Source organism: Haliotis asinina, chromosome 11, assembly GCF_037392515.1.
Source record: "Haliotis asinina isolate JCU_RB_2024 chromosome 11, JCU_Hal_asi_v2, whole genome shotgun sequence".
NCBI classification, from domain to species: Eukaryota; Metazoa; Mollusca; class Gastropoda; order Lepetellida; family Haliotidae; genus Haliotis; species Haliotis asinina.
Genome location: NC_090290.1, coordinates 44,961,221 through 44,980,731, shown reverse-complemented (window position 1 = coordinate 44,980,731; position 19,511 = coordinate 44,961,221). Strand labels below are relative to the sequence as shown.

Sequence of the window (19,511 nt, the reverse complement as noted above, 5' to 3'; positions counted from 1 at the left end):
GTGTAGGGTAAATACATATAGGCCTCTCTAGCCAAGTAGTGAGGTACAACAGCCTGCCTTTACAGAGACCGCTTCTCTTTAAGGATCACTACTTCGAACGTTACTACACAGTGTCAGGTGGCGACGAGGTGGCCAAGTGGTTAAGGCACTCACTTCTCACGTGGAAGACCCGCGTTCGATTCCTCACATGGGCACGACGCGTGAGGCCTGTTTCTGGTGTCCTTAGTCGTGATATTGGTGGATGTAGCTAAATATGGAGTAAAACCAACTGAACCACTCCCTCACAGTGTCATCTTCGTCTCTAATACTTGTTTTATCGTGACTTCGGCCTCGTTCGGTGACAATTACTGTAGTGGATGAACGGGTTTCACTGATCTGTAATACGGACGTTCACAACGTCAGCGTTGTCATGATGTTCAAAATACACAAAATATCCATTGTGAGTAAGTTCCGGTTGTGACTGCTGGAAAATGGGTTGGTTTGAGTGGACTGGAGCGCGTGATGTCATGTTTGTCCAAGGTGTTGGTCAACTCTCCCTGGAAGCATGTGATGAAATGGCCCAACTTATAGTCAGGTCAAATCTCAAACCCACTGTACAAAGCTGACCAGGACTGTGACGTTGTTAGCAGTCAAAGAATACTTGTTGGGTTTTTTTTTCACAGTTAAAAGTTGAAGATCTAATCGCAAAACAAAACTTCTTCAGGTAACTTTTCAATATTTGTACTGTATTGTGAGTGAGCTTAGTTTTACGTCCTTTTATTCCACCAATAGTGTGACGTAGACGCCATGGACCCGGATTCGATTCCCCGCCCAGTACATTGTGTGAAACCCATTTCTGGTGTCCCCCGCCGTGTCATTGTTGCTTAGAATTGTCGCTGAAAGCTGCGTGAAAATAAACTCACACTTTCAATCAGATAAAAAATCAAACTCTGTACACCTTCTACCCCCAGTTTATATCCGTAATTTATTTCATTATCAATATATTACATTTCTACAAAATCACAAAATACGATTCCCGGTCTGGGTCACCACGGATGTCCGGTGCAGATGCTCATCAGCGACTGCGCTGTACATGGAAGTCTGCTTGATAGGGCGATGTCTCAGACATTAGTCGATATCAATGTTGTCCTTAACCGAGGCGTGAATATCCTCATCGCTGTATCCCCCTCCGGTTGACCGAATCCTCTGGGCAATCAGTGGAGCTTCAAGTTCCTGAAACACAAAATTTCTGAAACTTGGTTTTGTTTGTAATTTGTTTGTTGTTTAAAGCTGTCCTCAACAATTTTCTTACTTCACCCACAAACTGCAATTCATTCATTGAATGTTTGTGAGTTTGTTTCATAACACCGCACTCAGCAGTATTCATGCTTTATGAGGGCGGTCTGTAAATAGAAAGTCGAGTGTTTGACGTCACGAGCATCGGTCTACGAAATTGGGACACCTTGACAAGTGAAACAACATTGTATTTGGTGATACGTGCATGTGGCAGAAAAACCTAGGAACATCACCAGGGCGAGATTTCAACCAACAATCACAGGAGTCTGGTGTGTCCATGGGAAGCAACTCTGCACAGAAAATCTCGCCAGCACCTACACCCTCAGAGCGGCTGATGTGTGGAGTTGTTGGATATTGATGTGAGCGTGTGCGTGATTTACTGCATGTGAACGTTTATTGCCGCTAAATGTCAGCATGTAAATAACTGAGATCTGAAAACCTGGCTGGATATTGAGGACTCGTGAAGATCCGGGTTAGAATTGATCCTAAGTACCCCATACCTGTAAGTTGTGACTGAGGGGGCCGGTCAGGCTCGCTGACACGTGTCGGTTCCTAGCTGCGTACACCGATGCTCATGCTGTTGATCACTGGATTATGTCTAGCCTTGATTAATTACAGATCGCTGTAATATAGCTGGAATATTGCTGAGTGCGGCGAAAACTAAACTCACTAACCAACTGAGAGCCATCATCAACGGGACAACAATAGGTCATATGATATCTCATCTCTATACACTTAAGTGGTAAAGTGAGACTGAATTTTGATGCTGTACTGGAATGGGCGATCTTTTTGAATTTATCTTCCCGTTACTAATCAGTTAGGTGCGCTGATCCGGACGGTCCGACCTTAAACTGACTGCGCATGTCGTTAATGGCTTTTCGTTGTAAACGATCGTTTTTTCAATGAAGGTGACCACGCCAACGCGTTTGCTGGATTCTGTCTTTACATGTAGCAAGTTGTCGCAGCGCACGTTGAGTAGGGAACCAGACCGGAAGCGAGAAGTTGGACTGTCGCTTAAATCATTTCAAAAGGAGAGTTATCGCCCCTCGCAACAAAAAGATCGCCCATTGTATATGACGCGGTGTAGCCTAGTGGTTGAAGCGTTGGCTCGTTCCCCTTATGTCCTGGGTTCGATTCCACACACGGCTACAATGTGTGAAGCCTGTTTTTGGTGTCCCCAGCCTGCTGCTCGAATACCGCTAAACGCTTTGTGAAACAAAACTCTCCTCCTGGAAATGTATCGTGATATGGTAAAGTAAATAGAATTACCTCTGTTGCACTTAATGACTGTTTCGAGTGGGTAGACTCCCCGCACAGTGCATCCGAACTTGGTTCTTGGGAGCTTAGTCCTATTGGTTCAAACCTGGACGAAACAAAACTGGTGCCACTTTCATGATCCGAAGAACGTGACGACCCGCCTTGGTGTGTGAGACTGTAGGACTGAAAGGGTTGTTGTGGAATCATCTTGGAAAGGGAGTTCACTGCTGCTGCCGGGCCGTTTTCCTGAATAACATATGGTAAAGAGATCAAGGTGAGATCCAACAACATGGCGTTACGTTAAGTCCAAACAACACACCATTACGTTAACGCCAAAACAACATGGCGTTACGTTAGGTCTAAACAACATGGACACGGTGTTATGTGAGGATCAAACGAAGCGGCATTACATTAAGTAAAAACACGGCTTTACCTTAAGTCCAAACAACACGACGTCCCCTTAAGTCCAGACAATACGGCATTAGGATACGTCCAAACAACATGGCGTTACGATAAGTACAAACGACGTTACGTTGAGGCCAAACAACACTGTTTCACGATATTTACGATAAGACCAAACAACATGATAAGGAGTAACGTTTCATCTGATGTTGATAAACCCGCCAACGGCCATCCCTTCTGTCAAGGTCAAAGTGGCATCCATCTGTGACCGCAGCTTCGTGACCTGGACCTCGTTATACAATGCCATCGTATGAAAGTGAGAGTTACAATCATCTCAGGATTACGATCACTTTGTATTCAGCGTTTTTCTTGCCGGTGTCTCCAAAGACACATAACTTATAGACCAAGTAACAACAAACGCGTTTCCCCACATCTCAAGATCAGCTGGACCAGTCATCAGAACCAAGCATATATAGAATAGCATCACACAGCCGTAGAACTCGTCAAGACCAGCCTGGAGGACTAGTGTAGTCTATTTCACTAGTCTTCGAAGGCTGTATCTCGTTAACGAGACAAAAATGGCACCATCAGTACAATTTCTACCAATCTCAATCGTAGTAAACTGGAGCACTGAACAATCGTCCGTTTTCTTTGGCCGCATGCAAAAATTAAATTATCAGCCTGTCACTTGTCCTTAGACTAATGGAGTCCCGAGCGAGACTAGCGTCAGTTTCGATGACTGGGGTCGTGTAAATAACAAGCATATGATTGTGTTTGCTGTTTAAAGAATGCGACGGTGATTCGTTTTGATCACCTCATATTTGAATATTTGAACAAAACAGAAACGAAATGTTATCATATATGGGACCCCTGAAGGTCCGGGGTAGAACAGGCCTTCAGCAACCCATGCTTGTCATAAAAGGCGACTATGCTTGTTGTAAGAGGCGACTAACGGGATCGGGTAGCCTGGCTCTCTGACGTGACTGACACATGTCATCGGTTCCCAATTGCGCAGATCGATGCTCCTGCTGTTGATCACTGGATTGTCTGGTCCAGACTTGATTATTTACAGATCGCTGTCAATGCTGAGTGAGGCGGAAAGCTAAACTCACTCAACTCATATATGGTGTGAAAAGAGTTTCGCAAACATTCATTATAGCACATTTTCCTCCTTTCCTCCAAAGTCAGTGAGCTGTGTCAAGGCCCCTGTGCTTAATCACTGCATTCAACAATATGGCCATGGCCCGTACGTAATGTTGTCACCAGACAATCCATTGATTGACATCATGAGCATCGATCTAAGCCAACAGGATACCAAGTCAAGTGGATGCTAGACAGAGCCTGTTCATCGGTTTCAATTGGAAAACGTCCGAATCTGTGAATAATTAATTCATGAGATTTTATGATGGCACTGCAGCTGAGTCTATTTTGCATGGTTACTGCGTGTCTATTATCATGGAGGATTCGGATGATAGTGTTCAAAGATACAGAACTGAATTCATTTTTTGGTTGTAATTTTAAATATTGATGACTGTGTCGTTAAACAAAACAGAAACGATATGCTATTACGGCGTGAAAAGAGTGTTTCACAAACATCCATTACAGAATATCTATCTGTACCGGGCCAGTGAGTTCAGTCAAAGACCCCGTACTTAATCAATTCCACCTGGATTGTTTTGCATTTTTATCCAATACAGTTGCACTGAGACCAATTACTCGTTGTCAGATATTCATGTCTTCATAACACCGTTCTCATACTTTCAACAAAAAATGAGAGATCTATGTTTATTGCAACGTTCAACATGCAAGAGCAAATGTGCTTCCATTTCTTAACTAATCATGAAAATCTCATGAATAATAATGTGTCGGTTGTGAATCAACACTGCATCTACCTCATCAGCACAAACCGTGAAGATTTGCATTAGCATAATGTCTAGTGGCCCATGAAGTGTTGTATGAAGTGTTGTATGAAGTGTTGTATGAAGTGTTGTATGAAGTGTTGTATGAAGTGTTGTATGAAGTGTAGTATGAAGTGTTGTATGAAGTGTTCATGCGCTGACGATGAGGTTTCTGATACCTATCATCGTATCCCAACGGGTGCTCATGGATTGTTGGGTCTGGACTGAATTATTTACTCACGACAGTGCACATATGGGGCATACGTGTACCTGCATGGTTATCCAATCTGCAGAATGGTGAAGAGTGAGTGAGTGAGTTTGGTTTTACGCCGCTTTTAACAATATTCCAGCGATATCACGGCGGGGGACACCAGGAAATGGGCCTCACACATTGTATAGGTACCCATGTGGGGAATCGAACCCGGGTCTTCGGCGTGACGAGCGAACGCTTCAACCACTAGGCTACCCAACCGCCCCTGAATGGTGAAGACCCTTGTTAGAATTAACAATTGACTTGGTTGGCATGTCACCGTCGCCTAGTAGCGAGGTGGATGGTCATGACGTTGAGCACTGGATTGTCTGGTCTTGACACGATTATTTACCGACCACCTCCATCGAACTAAATATTGCTGAATGCGTTCAACCAAAAACAACAACAGCAACACTTCTTCACTGCCATGGCGGTGGTGTAGCACAGCGGTTAAAGTGCTCGACGCACCGATGAACCAGGTTCGATTCCCCTTACGGGTACAATGTGAGAAGTTCATTTCTGATGTACCCGCTTGAATATTGTAAAAAAACAATTCACTCCCTATTATCTCACTGCAATAATCACTGGCCGTGGGTGTACTTATTTGATTGCAATATGAGATTGTCAGTCATTTAGACTGAATGAGTGCTTGCTGTAAGTAACCAGACAAGCCAGTGATCGAGGTGGTCATGCCACCTGTATATTTTGAGATATTTGATTCTATGTTTTTCTATGGGTGTCAAGTATCATCCTCTTTTACATATCCTAACGTAAATTTCATGAGAGAACGACATGTAACGTGTTAATCAATAGATGAGATATATTCAAAACACATGGCACAAAGTATCTTTGAGATGACCCCTTGCACCAGTCGGCAGTACATGCATTTCATGCCAAGTGAGTCGACTTTTTGTCGTCACACCTGGCTGAGCGACCTAATTGCCATCTATAGTATGTTCTGTTGTTTTAAGCAGTTATTTGTATCTTTTCTAAGTTTTGTCCGATTTTAAACATGCTTTTCTGGATATCCTCTTTTGCATCTCGCTGAACACCCAGTTAGGCCAAAGTGAGTTATTTCGATGTATCTTACCTCACACATATATGTCGCTGTGAGATTGGTTGAGCTCTGTTCTATCATTTTCAATGTACCCCATGTACAAGCGAGACTCATTGCAATATACCTCGCTGCCAATAGCAACTCATTCGGTACTTCGTGGTAGTTACATTTTACTCCATTAACAGAAATGATGCATGATACACAGGAATTTTCGATGGAAAGGAGATAGTTTTAAGTCTGTTTTTCTTGTTTCGTCCACAAAATCTAGCAATGGCTACGAAAACATTTGGCTGTCTTTCCAATAAATGAATTTAGACATAATATTCAAATGACATCTCGACCATCAGATACAGACATCTCGACCATCACATCAGACATCTAAACCATCAGATACAGACATCTCGACCATCAGGTCGGACATCTCTACCATCAGACACAGACATCTCAACCATCAGATACAAACATTTCAACCATCAGATACATCATCAAGTGCACCTCAACCCATGCCCTCCTCCTGACCAGTGAACAACTTATATCCTTTTTGCAGTAGTGTAAATTTGACGGACACAGAGTAACAGCCGAAAAACAGGGTTGGGTTTTTTTTCTTTTTCAGATAGTATTTTAGTTATCTCACTGCACACAGTGATGTGAAACTGAGCAGTAACTGCACAACATGGTCATTTGGATTTGTAGTGTAGAATTAGGAGAAGCGTTTACCCCTTGCTGAAATAAAAAGGGAAATAAAAAAGAACAACAATTTCACGTACATTATGATTTTGCGTGCACCAGTTACATTTTCATTTCATATAGGTATACACAATGGAAGGGCTGTGGAGGTACCTAGTGGCTAAAGCCTTGCTCTGAAAACTCCGCATCGATACACTATGTGAAGCTCATTTCAGGCGTCCCGAGCCGTGATAATGCCTGAATGCTGCCAAATGCAGTGGAAAACTCACCTGTTTACAATATACTGTCGGTTTCTGGCGTCCCGAGCCCTGATAATGCCTGAATGCTGCCAAATGCAGTGGAAAACTCACCTGTTTACAATATACTGTCGGTTTCGGGCGTCCCGAGCCGTGATAATGCCTGAATGCTGCCAAATGCAGTGGAAAACTCACCTGTTTACAATATACTGTCGGTTTCTGGCGTCCCGAGCCCTGATAATGCCTGAATGCTGCCAAATGCAGTGGAAAACTCACCTGTTTACAATATACTGTCGGTTTCTGGCGTCCCGAGCCGTGATAATGCCTGAATGCTGCCAAATGCAGTGGAAAACTCACCTGTTTACAATATACTGTCAGTTTCGGGCGTCCTGGGCGTGATAATACCGGAATGCTGCCAAATGCAGTGGAAAACTCACCTGTTTACAATATACTGTCGGTTTCGGGCGTCCCGAGCCGTGATAATGCCTGAATGCTGCCAAATGCAGTGGAAAACTCACCTGTTTACAATATACTGTCGGTTTCGGGCGTCCCGAGCCGTGATAATGCCTGAATGCTGCCAAATGCGGTGGAAAACTCACCTGTTTACAATATACTGTCGGTTTCTGGCGTCCCGAGCCGTGATAATGCCTGAATGCTGCCAAATGCGGTGGAAAACTCACCTGTTTACAATATACTGTCGGTTTCTGGCGTCCCGAGCCGTGATAATGCCTGAATGCTGCCAAATGCAGTGGAAAACTCACCTGTTTACAATATACTGTCGGTTTCTGGCGTCCCGAGCCGTGATAATGCCTGAATGCTGCCAAATGCAGTGGAAAACTCACCTGTTTACAATATACTGTCGGTTTCGGGCGTCCCGAGCCGTGATAATGCCTGAATGCTGCCAAATGCAGTGGAAAACTCACCTGTTTACAATATACTGTCGGTTTCGGGCGTCCTGGGCGTGATAATACCGGAATGCTGCCAAATGCAGTGGAAAACTCACCTGTTTACAATATACTGTCGGTTTCGGGCGTCCTGGGCGTGATAATACCGGAATGCTGCCAAATGCAGTGGAAAACTCACCTGTTTACAATATACTGTCGGTTTCGGGCGTCCTGGGCGTGATAATACCGGAATGCTGCCAAATGCAGTGGAAAACTCACCTGTTTACAATATACTGTCGGTTTCGGGCGTCCCGAGCCGTGATAATGCCTGAATGCTGCCAAATGCAGTGGAAAACTCACCTGTTTACAATATACTGTCGGTTTCGGGCGTCCTGGGCGTGATAATACCGGAATGCTGCCAAATGCAGTGGAAAACTCACCTGTTTACAATATACTGTCGGTTTCGGGCGTCCCGAGCCGTGATAATGCCTGAATGCTGCCAAATGCAGTGGAAAACTCACCTGTTTACAATATACTGTCGGTTTCGGGCGTCCTGGGCGTGATAATACCGGAATGCTGCCAAATGCAGTGGAAAACTCACCTGTTTACAATATACTGTCGGTTTCGGGCGTCCTGGGCGTGATAATACCGGAATGCTGCCAAATGCAGTGGAAAACTCACCTGTTTACAATATACTGTCGGTTTCTGGCGTCCTGGGCGTGATAATACCGGAATGCTGCCAAATGCGGTGGAAAACTCACCTGTTTACAATATACTGTCGGTTTCTGGCGTCCCGAGCCGTGATAATGCCTGAATGCTGCCAAATGCAGTGGAAAACTCACCTGTTTACAATATACTGTCGGTTTCGGGCGTCCTGGGCGTGATAATACCGGAATGCTGCCAAATGCAGTGGAAAACTCACCTGTTTACAATATACTGTCGGTTTCGGGCGTCCTGGGCGTGATAATACCGGAATGCTGCCAAATGCAGTGGAAAACTCACCTGTTTACAATATACTGTCGGTTTCGGGCGTCCCGAGCCGTGATAATGCCTGAATGCTGCCAAATGCAGTGGAAAACTCACCTGTTTACAATATACTGTCGGTTTCTGGCGTCCCGAGCCGTGATAATGCCTGAATGCTGCCAAATGCAGTGGAAAACTCACCTGTTTACAATATACTGTCGGTTTCGGGCGTCCTGGGCGTGATAATACCGGAATGCTGCCAAATGCAGTGGAAAACTCACCTGTTTACAATATACTGTCGGTTTCGGGCGTCCTGGGCGTGATAATACCGGAATGCTGCCAAATGCAGTGGAAAACTCACCTGTTTACAATATACTGTCGGTTTCGGGCGTCCTGGGCGTGATAATACCGGAATGCTGCCAAATGCAGTGGAAAACTCACCTGTTTACAATATACTGTCGGTTTCGGGCGTCCCGAGCCGTGATAATGCCTGAATGCTGCCAAATGCAGTGGAAAACTCACCTGTTTACAATATACTGTCGGTTTCGGGCGTCCCGAGCCGTGATAATGCCTGAATGCTGCCAAATGCAGTGGAAAACTCACCTGTTTACAATATACTGTCGGTTTCGGGCGTCCCGAGCCGTGATAATGCCTGAATGCTGCCAAATGCAGTGGAAAACTCACCTGTTTACAATATACTGTCGGTTTCGGGCGTCCTGGGCGTGATAATACCGGAATGCTGCCAAATGCAGTGGAAAACTAAACTCACCCACTCACACATTACAATATACAGCCGAATTTACCATATTTAATGTCAAAATGGGTATAGTGTTCTCGTTTAACATACCTGCACAAGGATCTGTCCTCTGGGTTCGACCCTGGACTGCTGGACAAATACGCGTCCTGTTGACTGATATTTTCCGTTCAGGCAGGATGCTTGCTCCGCCTTGTCACGCTTGTAACACTGTAGTTTTGTGAGAAAATTCCTGCAAAAAATGAAAGTAAACTTTTGGCGAGGCATTTAGAAGTTGGTATTTAAGTGAAAGGCGCTTATTTATGGATGAGAACTTTATTGTTTATCTTCCCTCACACGTAAATGTCGCTTTCTGATTGGCTGACCACTTCCATTGTTTTCAGTGTACACTGCTTCCAACCGAGTAACATTTCTGTGTACCGGCTGGAAATGCCGAACTCATTTGGTACTTCGTGGTAGTGATTCTTTATCTCGAATAAAACTGAATCGCGTATGATACACGGAACGTACCAATGTTTTGCGAATACAAATCAATAGAAGGGAGATAACTGTAAATCTGTGTTCCTTGCCATCTGCAAAATCTAGCTACAAAAAGTTTTGCACGGGTGCTTCAAACAATTCAAAATTAACATTGAGGTGTTCACTTATCCTGATCTGATAATCGGGATATCTGATCTGATGGATGAGCCCGAAGGGCGAGGGGAACATAAACATCAAACGGTACATCACTAAAACGATGTATTCAGACCTATGTGTGTTATTTTAAGTGGTCAAAATGTGTATAATACCTACCTTGAAATGATTTCATTTTCTTCAGTAAAGTATTCACAGCATAAACACTTTCCTAAATGAACCCAGTTTGGCGTGAGATTTATCGGTTTTGTCGTAAGGGCGTGACATTAGTTATCGAAAGGATGAATCTGAAGCCAAGGGCATGGGAGTTGGCAGGTATGTATCAATCAATACCCAATTTCCGACCTGCATTGCGGAACACGGAATTTCTACTGTTCATCATTCAATTGCCCTTAACCAGTAGCAATACATGTTACACATTCTAACGTCAAGAACACCGTAAGTAAACGGTTAACCCCAAGGATGCTTCTCACTATATACATATACTTGATATGGCTTCTTTTGCTGTTGTTTGCTCCTGTTGTTTCCTTTTTGTAAGGAAGACCTACCTTTTCCTTACTCTACATCAACATGAACGTTCAAATTCAGGTGATCTGTGAGTGTTTGAAATCAGTTGAAAAATATCGCCAAAGATTAAGTTCGAAGTGCATATGTTTTCCCCATCACGAATTGAACCATCCGTCTGGTTCATAAACTGACGCCCTACCTCACGGCCACCCTGCGTCAAAGATGCTGGGCCTAGATTTCCGAAGCCGTCTTAGCGATAAGATAGTTGTAAGTGTCATACATTAACGTAACTTACGACTACCTTAGCGCTTAGAGAGCTTCGAAAATCTAGAAGCTGGTGTAAAATTACCCATTTGTAGTAGTGGGCCTACAGTACTGCAGTCATTGATTTTACTAGTGCTTCCGTTACTGTTATGCAGCTTCGTGACCATCTAATTATCTATCATTCACGGTTTATCTGTATAACAGGGCAGTCCTTCTTGGTTATGGTTGGGAAAGTAAACCCTCGACAATCGGGTGGAAAGCAGTAAGATCGAGATCGCTTACTTTCCCAACCGTATCCTCGGAGTGAGTCGTGCTTTATCCCACACAGAACCCTTGTTTGAGACAAGTCCTGTGTGAGTAAAATGAACTGTTGACAGTTTAGTAAAGGTGTCTGAAGTTATTTCGTTAATGAAAAAAAACAACATGCGTCTGCTTAATGGCATGTGCCCTTACCGATCTATAGTGAAGAGGTCGGACCTTCCGACCATCAGATACAGAAATCTCTACCGTAAGAAATAAACACCTCGACCATCGCATGCAGAAATCTCGACCATCAGATACAGATATCCCGACCCTGAGATTGGCCATCAGATACAGATATCCCGATCCTGAGATTGGCCATCAGATACAGATATCCCGACCCTGAGATTGGCCATCAGATACAGATATCCCGATCCTGAGATTGGCCATCAGATACAGATATCCCGACCCTGAGATTGGCCATCAGATACAGATATCCCGATCCTGAGATTGGCCATCAGATACAGATATCCCGACCCTGAGATTGGACGTCCTATCCATCAGGTCGGACGTCTCGACCATCATCAGATCAATGTCATAGCAAGAGGATGGATGGACACGATTGATGGACTCAATGTACAGTGTATCCCGACAACAACAACACATGCCTATCGTTTATCGGGAACAATACGACAAAAAAAAAACAAACAAACAAAAAAAAAAACAAAACTAGAACACAAACTTAGTAAACCAATACAATATGAACAACTCACTGCCAGCTCCATATCCGTGTCTGCAGCTTGGGGTCAACGTACAGGTCACCCATAGGATGAGCTTTCAGCATTATGCGTCTGTCAGACTCAAGCTGGAAACAACGGTCAGGTTATCAAACAAACACCTTCAGAAATAATTAACGTGAATAATACTACACATGTAGTCAGTAATCCGGCTATTTTAAAGCGACTTGTGAAAACTAACAGTGGTTGATGTCATGAGCATCGGTCCTATTGTCTGAAAACAACACTCAATCAACAAAGCGAGGGCTTTGACCTCCACTCCATTCAGTCGCTTCCTATGAACAGGGCCGTCGCACAGATCTCACAAAAACCGCCTCAATGGCCATGTTAAACTATATATGTGTTTGTTCCTTGTCTAAAGCAGCCCTCTGCAATAGTTTAGCTACATGGCGGCTGTCTGAAAATAGTTGAGCTTGGACCACACAATCCAGTCACTGACAGCATGAGCATCGATCTATGCAATAGATACACGATGACATGTGTCAACCAAGTCAGAGAGCCTGACCACCCCATCCCTCTTACGACAAGCATAGTTGCAATTTATGGCAAGCATGGGTTGCGGAAGGCCTGCTCTACCCCAGGACCTTCACGGGTCACTTTTAGATCAGTTTCAAAAGATTTACCACCTTGTTATGGCTTTATAGAGCTACCGCATGTAATATCAAGAAATTCATAAACCTAGGCAAAATAACACAAGGAATTAAACAATATATGGATGAATAACTTGTTCATTACAGTCTCACAAGCATAAAGAAATTGTTCATCCATGTATTGTTATCTAACCTCTGGTTAGTTTCCTCTTAAGCATGGGTTGCTGAAGACAAATTCCGACCAGGATATTCAGGGTCAGCGGTTCATTATTTGTTTTTCTTAAGGCCACATGCCACAGGGCAAGAGCCTTTAAGAAAGTAACTTGTCCCGACTAATTTTCCACTTGCCCTGATTTCCATGACATAATTATGACGATGTAATTATGAAAGAATAAATCAACATGGTACTTGATGTTCATGTTTAGTGGAATATTTTTTGAGTGATAAATAGCAAAGAAAGACAACTCTACTTTATTAGCTTTGTGAAATTTAATAGGTACATTTTGAGCAGATATGAAATGAAATCAAAGTTTATTTGCTATTTGTAACCCTAAGCAGAAATTATCTAGTTGTAAGATACCATTATTTAATTGTCGTTAATGAAAACTGACTTGTCCCGGGGCCCAGCGATGGGACTTTTGAAGCCCTGAAGGATGCACAAGGAAATATGGTATGGTACTTCGGTCCGAGTCCCTCCAATCAGTGTGTTTGACAAACCTACCTTGCAGATGAGAACGACGAGGGCGATGAGAACAGCGGCTCCGATGATGCTGCTGAAGATCACAACCTTGGCCTTTTGAGAGTCTTCCTCCTTTTGCACCTGGTTCTGTCGAAGTAGATAAAAGGCCATTTGATTTAACATTACTTCAATAATCATCATTCCCGAGACACAATGTTTCACGATGATTTCAAACAAATAAGACATAATAGCAATAATCCACCACCTGCCAAAACTAGTTCTTTAGGACGTTGGAGACCATTGGTGTCTTATGTGGCAGTGTGATTCATTGTGCAACAATGTTCTACGTGCATGGTGGGGGGGGGCGGTGAGGTAGCCTTGTTGTTGATCACTGCATTGTCTGGTCCTGAGTCAATTATAGTATTTCAAGGAAGAGAGTTTAGTATTCTGTTTATTACTCGCCAACATAAATTGACAGAAACTGCGGTGGAATTGCCTATAGTGTGAGGACACTCAGCTTTCATGTCAAGCAAAGATCTAGTAAAATCGCGACATCAACATTAGCATTGTGAGGTCACAACTTTGAACCATTTTGACGTCATACGTCAAGCGGTATTACACTAGTGTAATACTGAAGTGAAAATATTAGATAAACATCATGTGTTGGCCAATTTCCGGGTGTTATTGAGTATTTGAAGCACGGGAATGCATTTGGAACCGACGGCGTCAGCCGGTGGTTTCAAATGAAATATTCCCGTGCTTCAAATACTCAATAACACCTGGAAATTGGCCAACACATGATGTTTATCGACATTGTAAACACAAAAGTAAACCAAAGGGGCTTTAGTGTCTGCACTCGTTTACATCGAATACGGACACAGCAGAAGTGTCATCAGCTGGCCGTTTCAGTGGGTTCTCATCTGGAGTTGCTCATTTGTGACGTCATTCTAACTTTACGTCACAATATGATTTGAATGACGTCACAACTGTTGATGACACAACAAAACAATTGTTTACGTGTCAATACGCGGTGAATAGTCTTGCAGTTTCCGGGAATCTAATACCATTTGATCATGTTTTTCAACCAATCAGATTACAGAACAGTGACTTTTGGTTTACAATGCATTGTAAACCAAAAGTTACTGTGTTCTGTAATCTCAATAACACCCGGAAATTGGCCAACACATGATGTTTATCTCCTAAGTATCTTCTACAGGCGAGTAATAAAGTCAATTATTTACAGACCGCCGCCATATAGCTGGAATATTGCTGAGTGCAGCATAAAACTAAACTCATTCACTCCTTAAAATGTAAAAGTACTGGAGCATACCATGCAATGGTACTCACCTGAAAGACAAACTTGCTTTCCCCTGCAGAAAAAAATAAATACGAAAATATAATGTGGCCTAAGACAACTCTTGTAACGCCTTATCAAGACTGTTGTCCGTCAGCGATTTCCATATTCAGTGATCTGTGTAGCCTACATCATGTCCTGTAGTTTTGTTATACAGATTCAGGCCTGATCCGACCAACCCTGTCACAATTATGTAGTTCAAACAATGCCCCTTAGCCTTTTAAAATGACATGGGTTAAAACTGGCCTCCCGCAACTCATGTTTGTCGTACAAGACCACGAATGTTATCCGGTGGTCGGGCAAGGTGATTTGGTTGGTACATGCAATCATATCCCAACACCACACTTCCTTGATGTCAATCATGGAATTGTCCGGTCTACACGTGAATATTTACAGAATATTTATCGTCCTAAAGATGGTAAACTGCTGTAGCGTAAGTTGGCTATGAAGGTCTTAAATACATTTAACAGGAACCTGGTTATCAATACACATGTATGTAATTTGAAAGGAAATGATCAGTATCTGTCTCTATCTCTAAAACATGTGTATAAAACACCCAGACCTTTAACCTTTCCCTTTACAGCAATTTTGATTTTGTTCTCCATCATATACCATTTAAATTAAGTAGGGGATACTGGATTTTCGAGATTAATGAAATGCAAATGATGAAGGAGCAAGTAGATGATGAAGGAGCATGTAGATGATGAAGAGAACCTAAGATAAATTGTGACAATTTATTCCATTTACCTGGAAATGTTTCATCTGCATGGATTTATATTTAATTTACTTTTTCTAACATGCATTGCCACGGTCTTGTGGTATGCTAGCAAAGAGCTTCCTCTTTTGAATGGTATTATATGGTATTCTCGTTGACACCATTTGAGGTGACAAAACACAGGAAGTCATGCTAAAGAATAAAACAAAAGCTCCTGCAGCGAAAACAAAATCTGAAAATAATGACTACCGACCCATTTTAGAGGAGCTATTCATCCATTTGGAGTTATCACTTCCATTATAAGGTGTCTCCTCTTTGGATGCTTCTTTGTCCATTCTCCATTCCATTTTACGTACAATCCCCATGAGCCTAACCAGGTAGAAATGGCGAGTAGCGGAGTCTTCAAGTCTGGTTACAATATTCCACAGTCTTTTGTAGTGATGGTCAAATCTGCCACGCCATTTCGATGACCGAATGTCGAACAATGCCCCTGCCACATGGAAGTAGTTTATGTCCTTACTGAAATCACGTGTGCTGTTATCCTGCTGAAGGGTGTCTGAAAACATGGGCAATGTTTAAGACTGCAACCAGTACTCTGTCCAGTGAATAGGATATGTGTCTTGAGTATAGGGTAACCAACAGGAGTGCTTACTCATGAATAGAAAGGGTTAGAAATGTGATGTACAGGAGAGGATCCAGCCACACATGCTTGTGATAAGGAGCTGAGTGATCAGACTGGAATCCCAATATCTTACATCGATTCTCATGATGTTGATTGCTGGATTGTTGGATCCAGACTCCCACAGCTGGAATATTGCTACAGAAACTACAGAAAAAGTGTGCCCAATTGGCTGCCTTCAATGAAGGGTTGGTTTTTATGAAGCTTATTTTTCCTTGAACTGACAAGGTACTGTTAAAAATCTTCACCTAGTCAGTTAATTATAATGACTCTTTTTCCTGGCTCGGAAATTATTCATCAAGACTCAAGACTCATCTGCCTCAGACATATAACCTAGATCCCGTCCATCCTTTTCTAAATTGTCCAGGACATGCACTTTATAGAGAATACTTACAACAGCTTTGGATTATTTCTGAAGAACATTTGGTGGAATCGAACAAGATAATCTTTGACTGTAGCAATTTCTTGGATAGTTTCAGGAATTCACAAGAACATGTGATTTTGTTGTATTTCAGGTCTCTGAAAGAATAAACGAAACTTTGTCAAAAACCACAAATTACAACCATGAAATGAGTCATTTTCTGAACTTTATGGAGAAGGTTAAGAGGAACTCCATGTCTAAATGTGGGAAATAAAATGAGTCAGTAGTTATCTGTCAGTCCATTGGAACAAAACCTTTTCAGGAATTTATCCTTTTTACGCATCAAGGGCATGGATAAGGCAGGGGTGATGGTTAAGTTTTCGTTTTAGACAGGCAGCTTACCAAGAACTGGATTCCATTATCCACACAAGAACAGTAACTACAATCAACATATTTCTGGCCAAAAGTGTATCCTGCCTGAAGGGACCAGTGAAGATAGTAGGAGTTTTTGAATGATTGTTATCTGTTTCCATTGTTCACACTGTATAATTTGTAACACTGTCCACTGTCTTGAATAACAGCTACACTTGGTTATTACAAATGCATCTTCTCACTGGACATTCAGGTTAGAAATGGTCCATGGCACCTAATGTGCATTATCATACTTGTCACATATTCCTAGGAACAATAAACCTCTGAGAATGCTTATCCTGAGGCTAGGCAAAAAGAGACAACAAACTGCATCAGGTCTGGCTTTTTCACTGCATAGGCAGCATTGGTGTTGCTCATAACGTCTAGTCTCCGATAGTCTGGTCCTGACTCCATAATTCCAGTCCATACTTACACAACTGCTATTAATGGCAAATCCTGCACACAGGACCCCAACACTGGAAGGTCCAAGGTGGTCACTCGGCGACAGGAGAGCACCTGGACATCTACCATGCAGGAACGGGGACAGGGCGTGGCTGGATGGACATCACGTGACACCATCAACACCAGGATGACGTGAAGGGTGGCGACAAAAACGGCATTCATCAGCTCCGATCATGTCATGATCTTAACAGGAACGAATAGTTTAAGAACATAATTATGACACTCATATAACGCTCCTGTCACAAAGGTACCCAACGAAGATAGTTAGAGGAGCATTCATGAGTTTGACAATTTCCAAATGGTCACTTTCCGTCGGTTTACCCTGGGTACAAAACGAGGTCTCATACTGTTCAGATTTCCGTTTGTTTTACGGAATCCTAATGAACTTGAATTCTTTCAATGAACAGAACTACAATACACAGAAACCTCATCGAGAGCCACTAACTGATAAAATACTGACATTGCTTAGTTCGCTATATATAGTTTTTGTACCCTGTGCACGTCGTGAATTTACTATTTAATTAGGTTAATTTGGAATGATCCTAACTAGCGAATCGTCATTAAACGAATGAATCATCTTGTTACAACTTCTGTATTCTAGAAATGACACTTTGATGTTTGCAAAGCACCTTATTGCAAATTAAGAGAGATTCAAGTTCTTTTTTGTAAAAACAAAGGAAATATATGCCTATAGCTTTCAAACCGCTGAACACTCACCAAACGTCGATACTCCGAAACGGCCATTTTACGCTCCTTGACCTAAGAGCACATAACTCTGGACTTTTTGCAGGGACTGTGTAACTGTCTACTAAATGCGCGACAAGCTAAGTCACCACTTGCGCTTTTCCAAAAGCTCCAAGGATATTCTCCCGGAATTACACGAGTTGGAATAACACGAATGCAGTTAAGGCTTCCTAGGGTCCGATGGTGCCGGCTAAAGACGCCCATGCAGGCTAAGAGGCATTCGTAAAATACCATCCGATTACTTGTAACTTTCACTTACGTTTGTCTTCCAGACGTCTTCGGTGCAAGGGTTCATACACTCCAGGGCCTAGATTTTCGAAACCCTCTTAGTGCTAAGATAGTCGTAAGTTAATAGTAATGTATGGCACTTACGAGTATCCTAGCGCTAAGAGAGCTTCGAAAATTTAGGCCCAGCGTGACATGATGCTTTATCTTGGATACGGTGCCAAACTCTGAACGCCGCAGTGTTTGTTAGAACCAACACATGCTAACATTTAATCCAACTGATTCATATAACTATACTTTCTGTCTGAGTGAGCTTACTCTAATATATTTGTCCGATCTGTCAATTCTGTATGGTATGTAATATGTCATTGGATGGTTTTGTTCTTCGTGTGTGCGTTAAACCCCCCCCCCCCCCCCCCCCCAAAGAAACCTTTTTCATCACTTTAACTTGTCTGTCCAACTGTCCATCATAAATAACAACATACACCTACATAATAGTGTCGCAGTGAATGGAAGCCTGTCTTATGTGGAGATTCTTCCTATGTAACAAAGTCTGCTAAATACAAATTTTGATTAATAAAATACATTTCGGTCGCTGTCACAGGGCAACTGCACCGACCTTCTGAGGATTACTAATTCACACGCATTTCATACCTGAGTAGTACGGCCTTTGTGAACAAATATGCTAAGTCTTTAATGTATACAGTGATAACATGCACAGCTGGAAACCACTAGTTTGATTCAATGCTTCCCACAAAATTATCAAAATGTGCATCGTAATATAAACATTAATGCACATGTCAAATAATATAAGCTTATAATATGAGCTTATAAATACTACATTTATATACATGTATTTTATCCAAGAACAAATAACATGTTGTGCTTTAATGAGATTCACCTGTTCCATAATAATGAAATACAAATAGCCTCACTTTAGAGGTTATAATTATAGCGATGTTCAAAACAGTAGCTCCTGGTGTGGGTGACAGTTCCTGTTGTAGGCGATCAAAATGGAGTCCTTTAAGTCATTTGTCAATCATGGCCCATGTTGATATCAATTTTGAGATAAGGAAATCAGAAGGGAGAGAGCGTGGTTATACGCCGCCTTCAGCAATATTCCAGCAATATCACGGCGGGGACATCAGATATGGGCTTCACACATTGTACCCATGTGGGAAATAGGG

The 19,511-nt window shown here is 42.6% G+C and overlaps 1 protein-coding gene across 1 annotated transcript; it reads right to left on the bottom strand.

The window, feature by feature from the left end:
* Nucleotides 1-945: 945 nt before the first annotated feature.
* On the bottom strand, nt 946-17,517 carry LOC137256040 (uncharacterized). Its single transcript, XM_067793702.1, has 9 exons — nt 17,327-17,517; nt 16,516-16,640; nt 15,696-15,998; nt 14,721-14,743; nt 13,416-13,520; nt 12,081-12,172; nt 9,757-9,895; nt 2,545-2,778; nt 946-1,212 (listed from the first exon to the last, which is right to left on the bottom strand). Exons 1-9 carry the CDS (start codon nt 17,515-17,517, stop codon nt 1,108-1,110), a joined length of 1,317 nt encoding a protein of 438 aa, XP_067649803.1. The 3' UTR covers nt 946-1,107.
* Nucleotides 17,518-19,511: the final 1,994 nt, after the last annotated feature.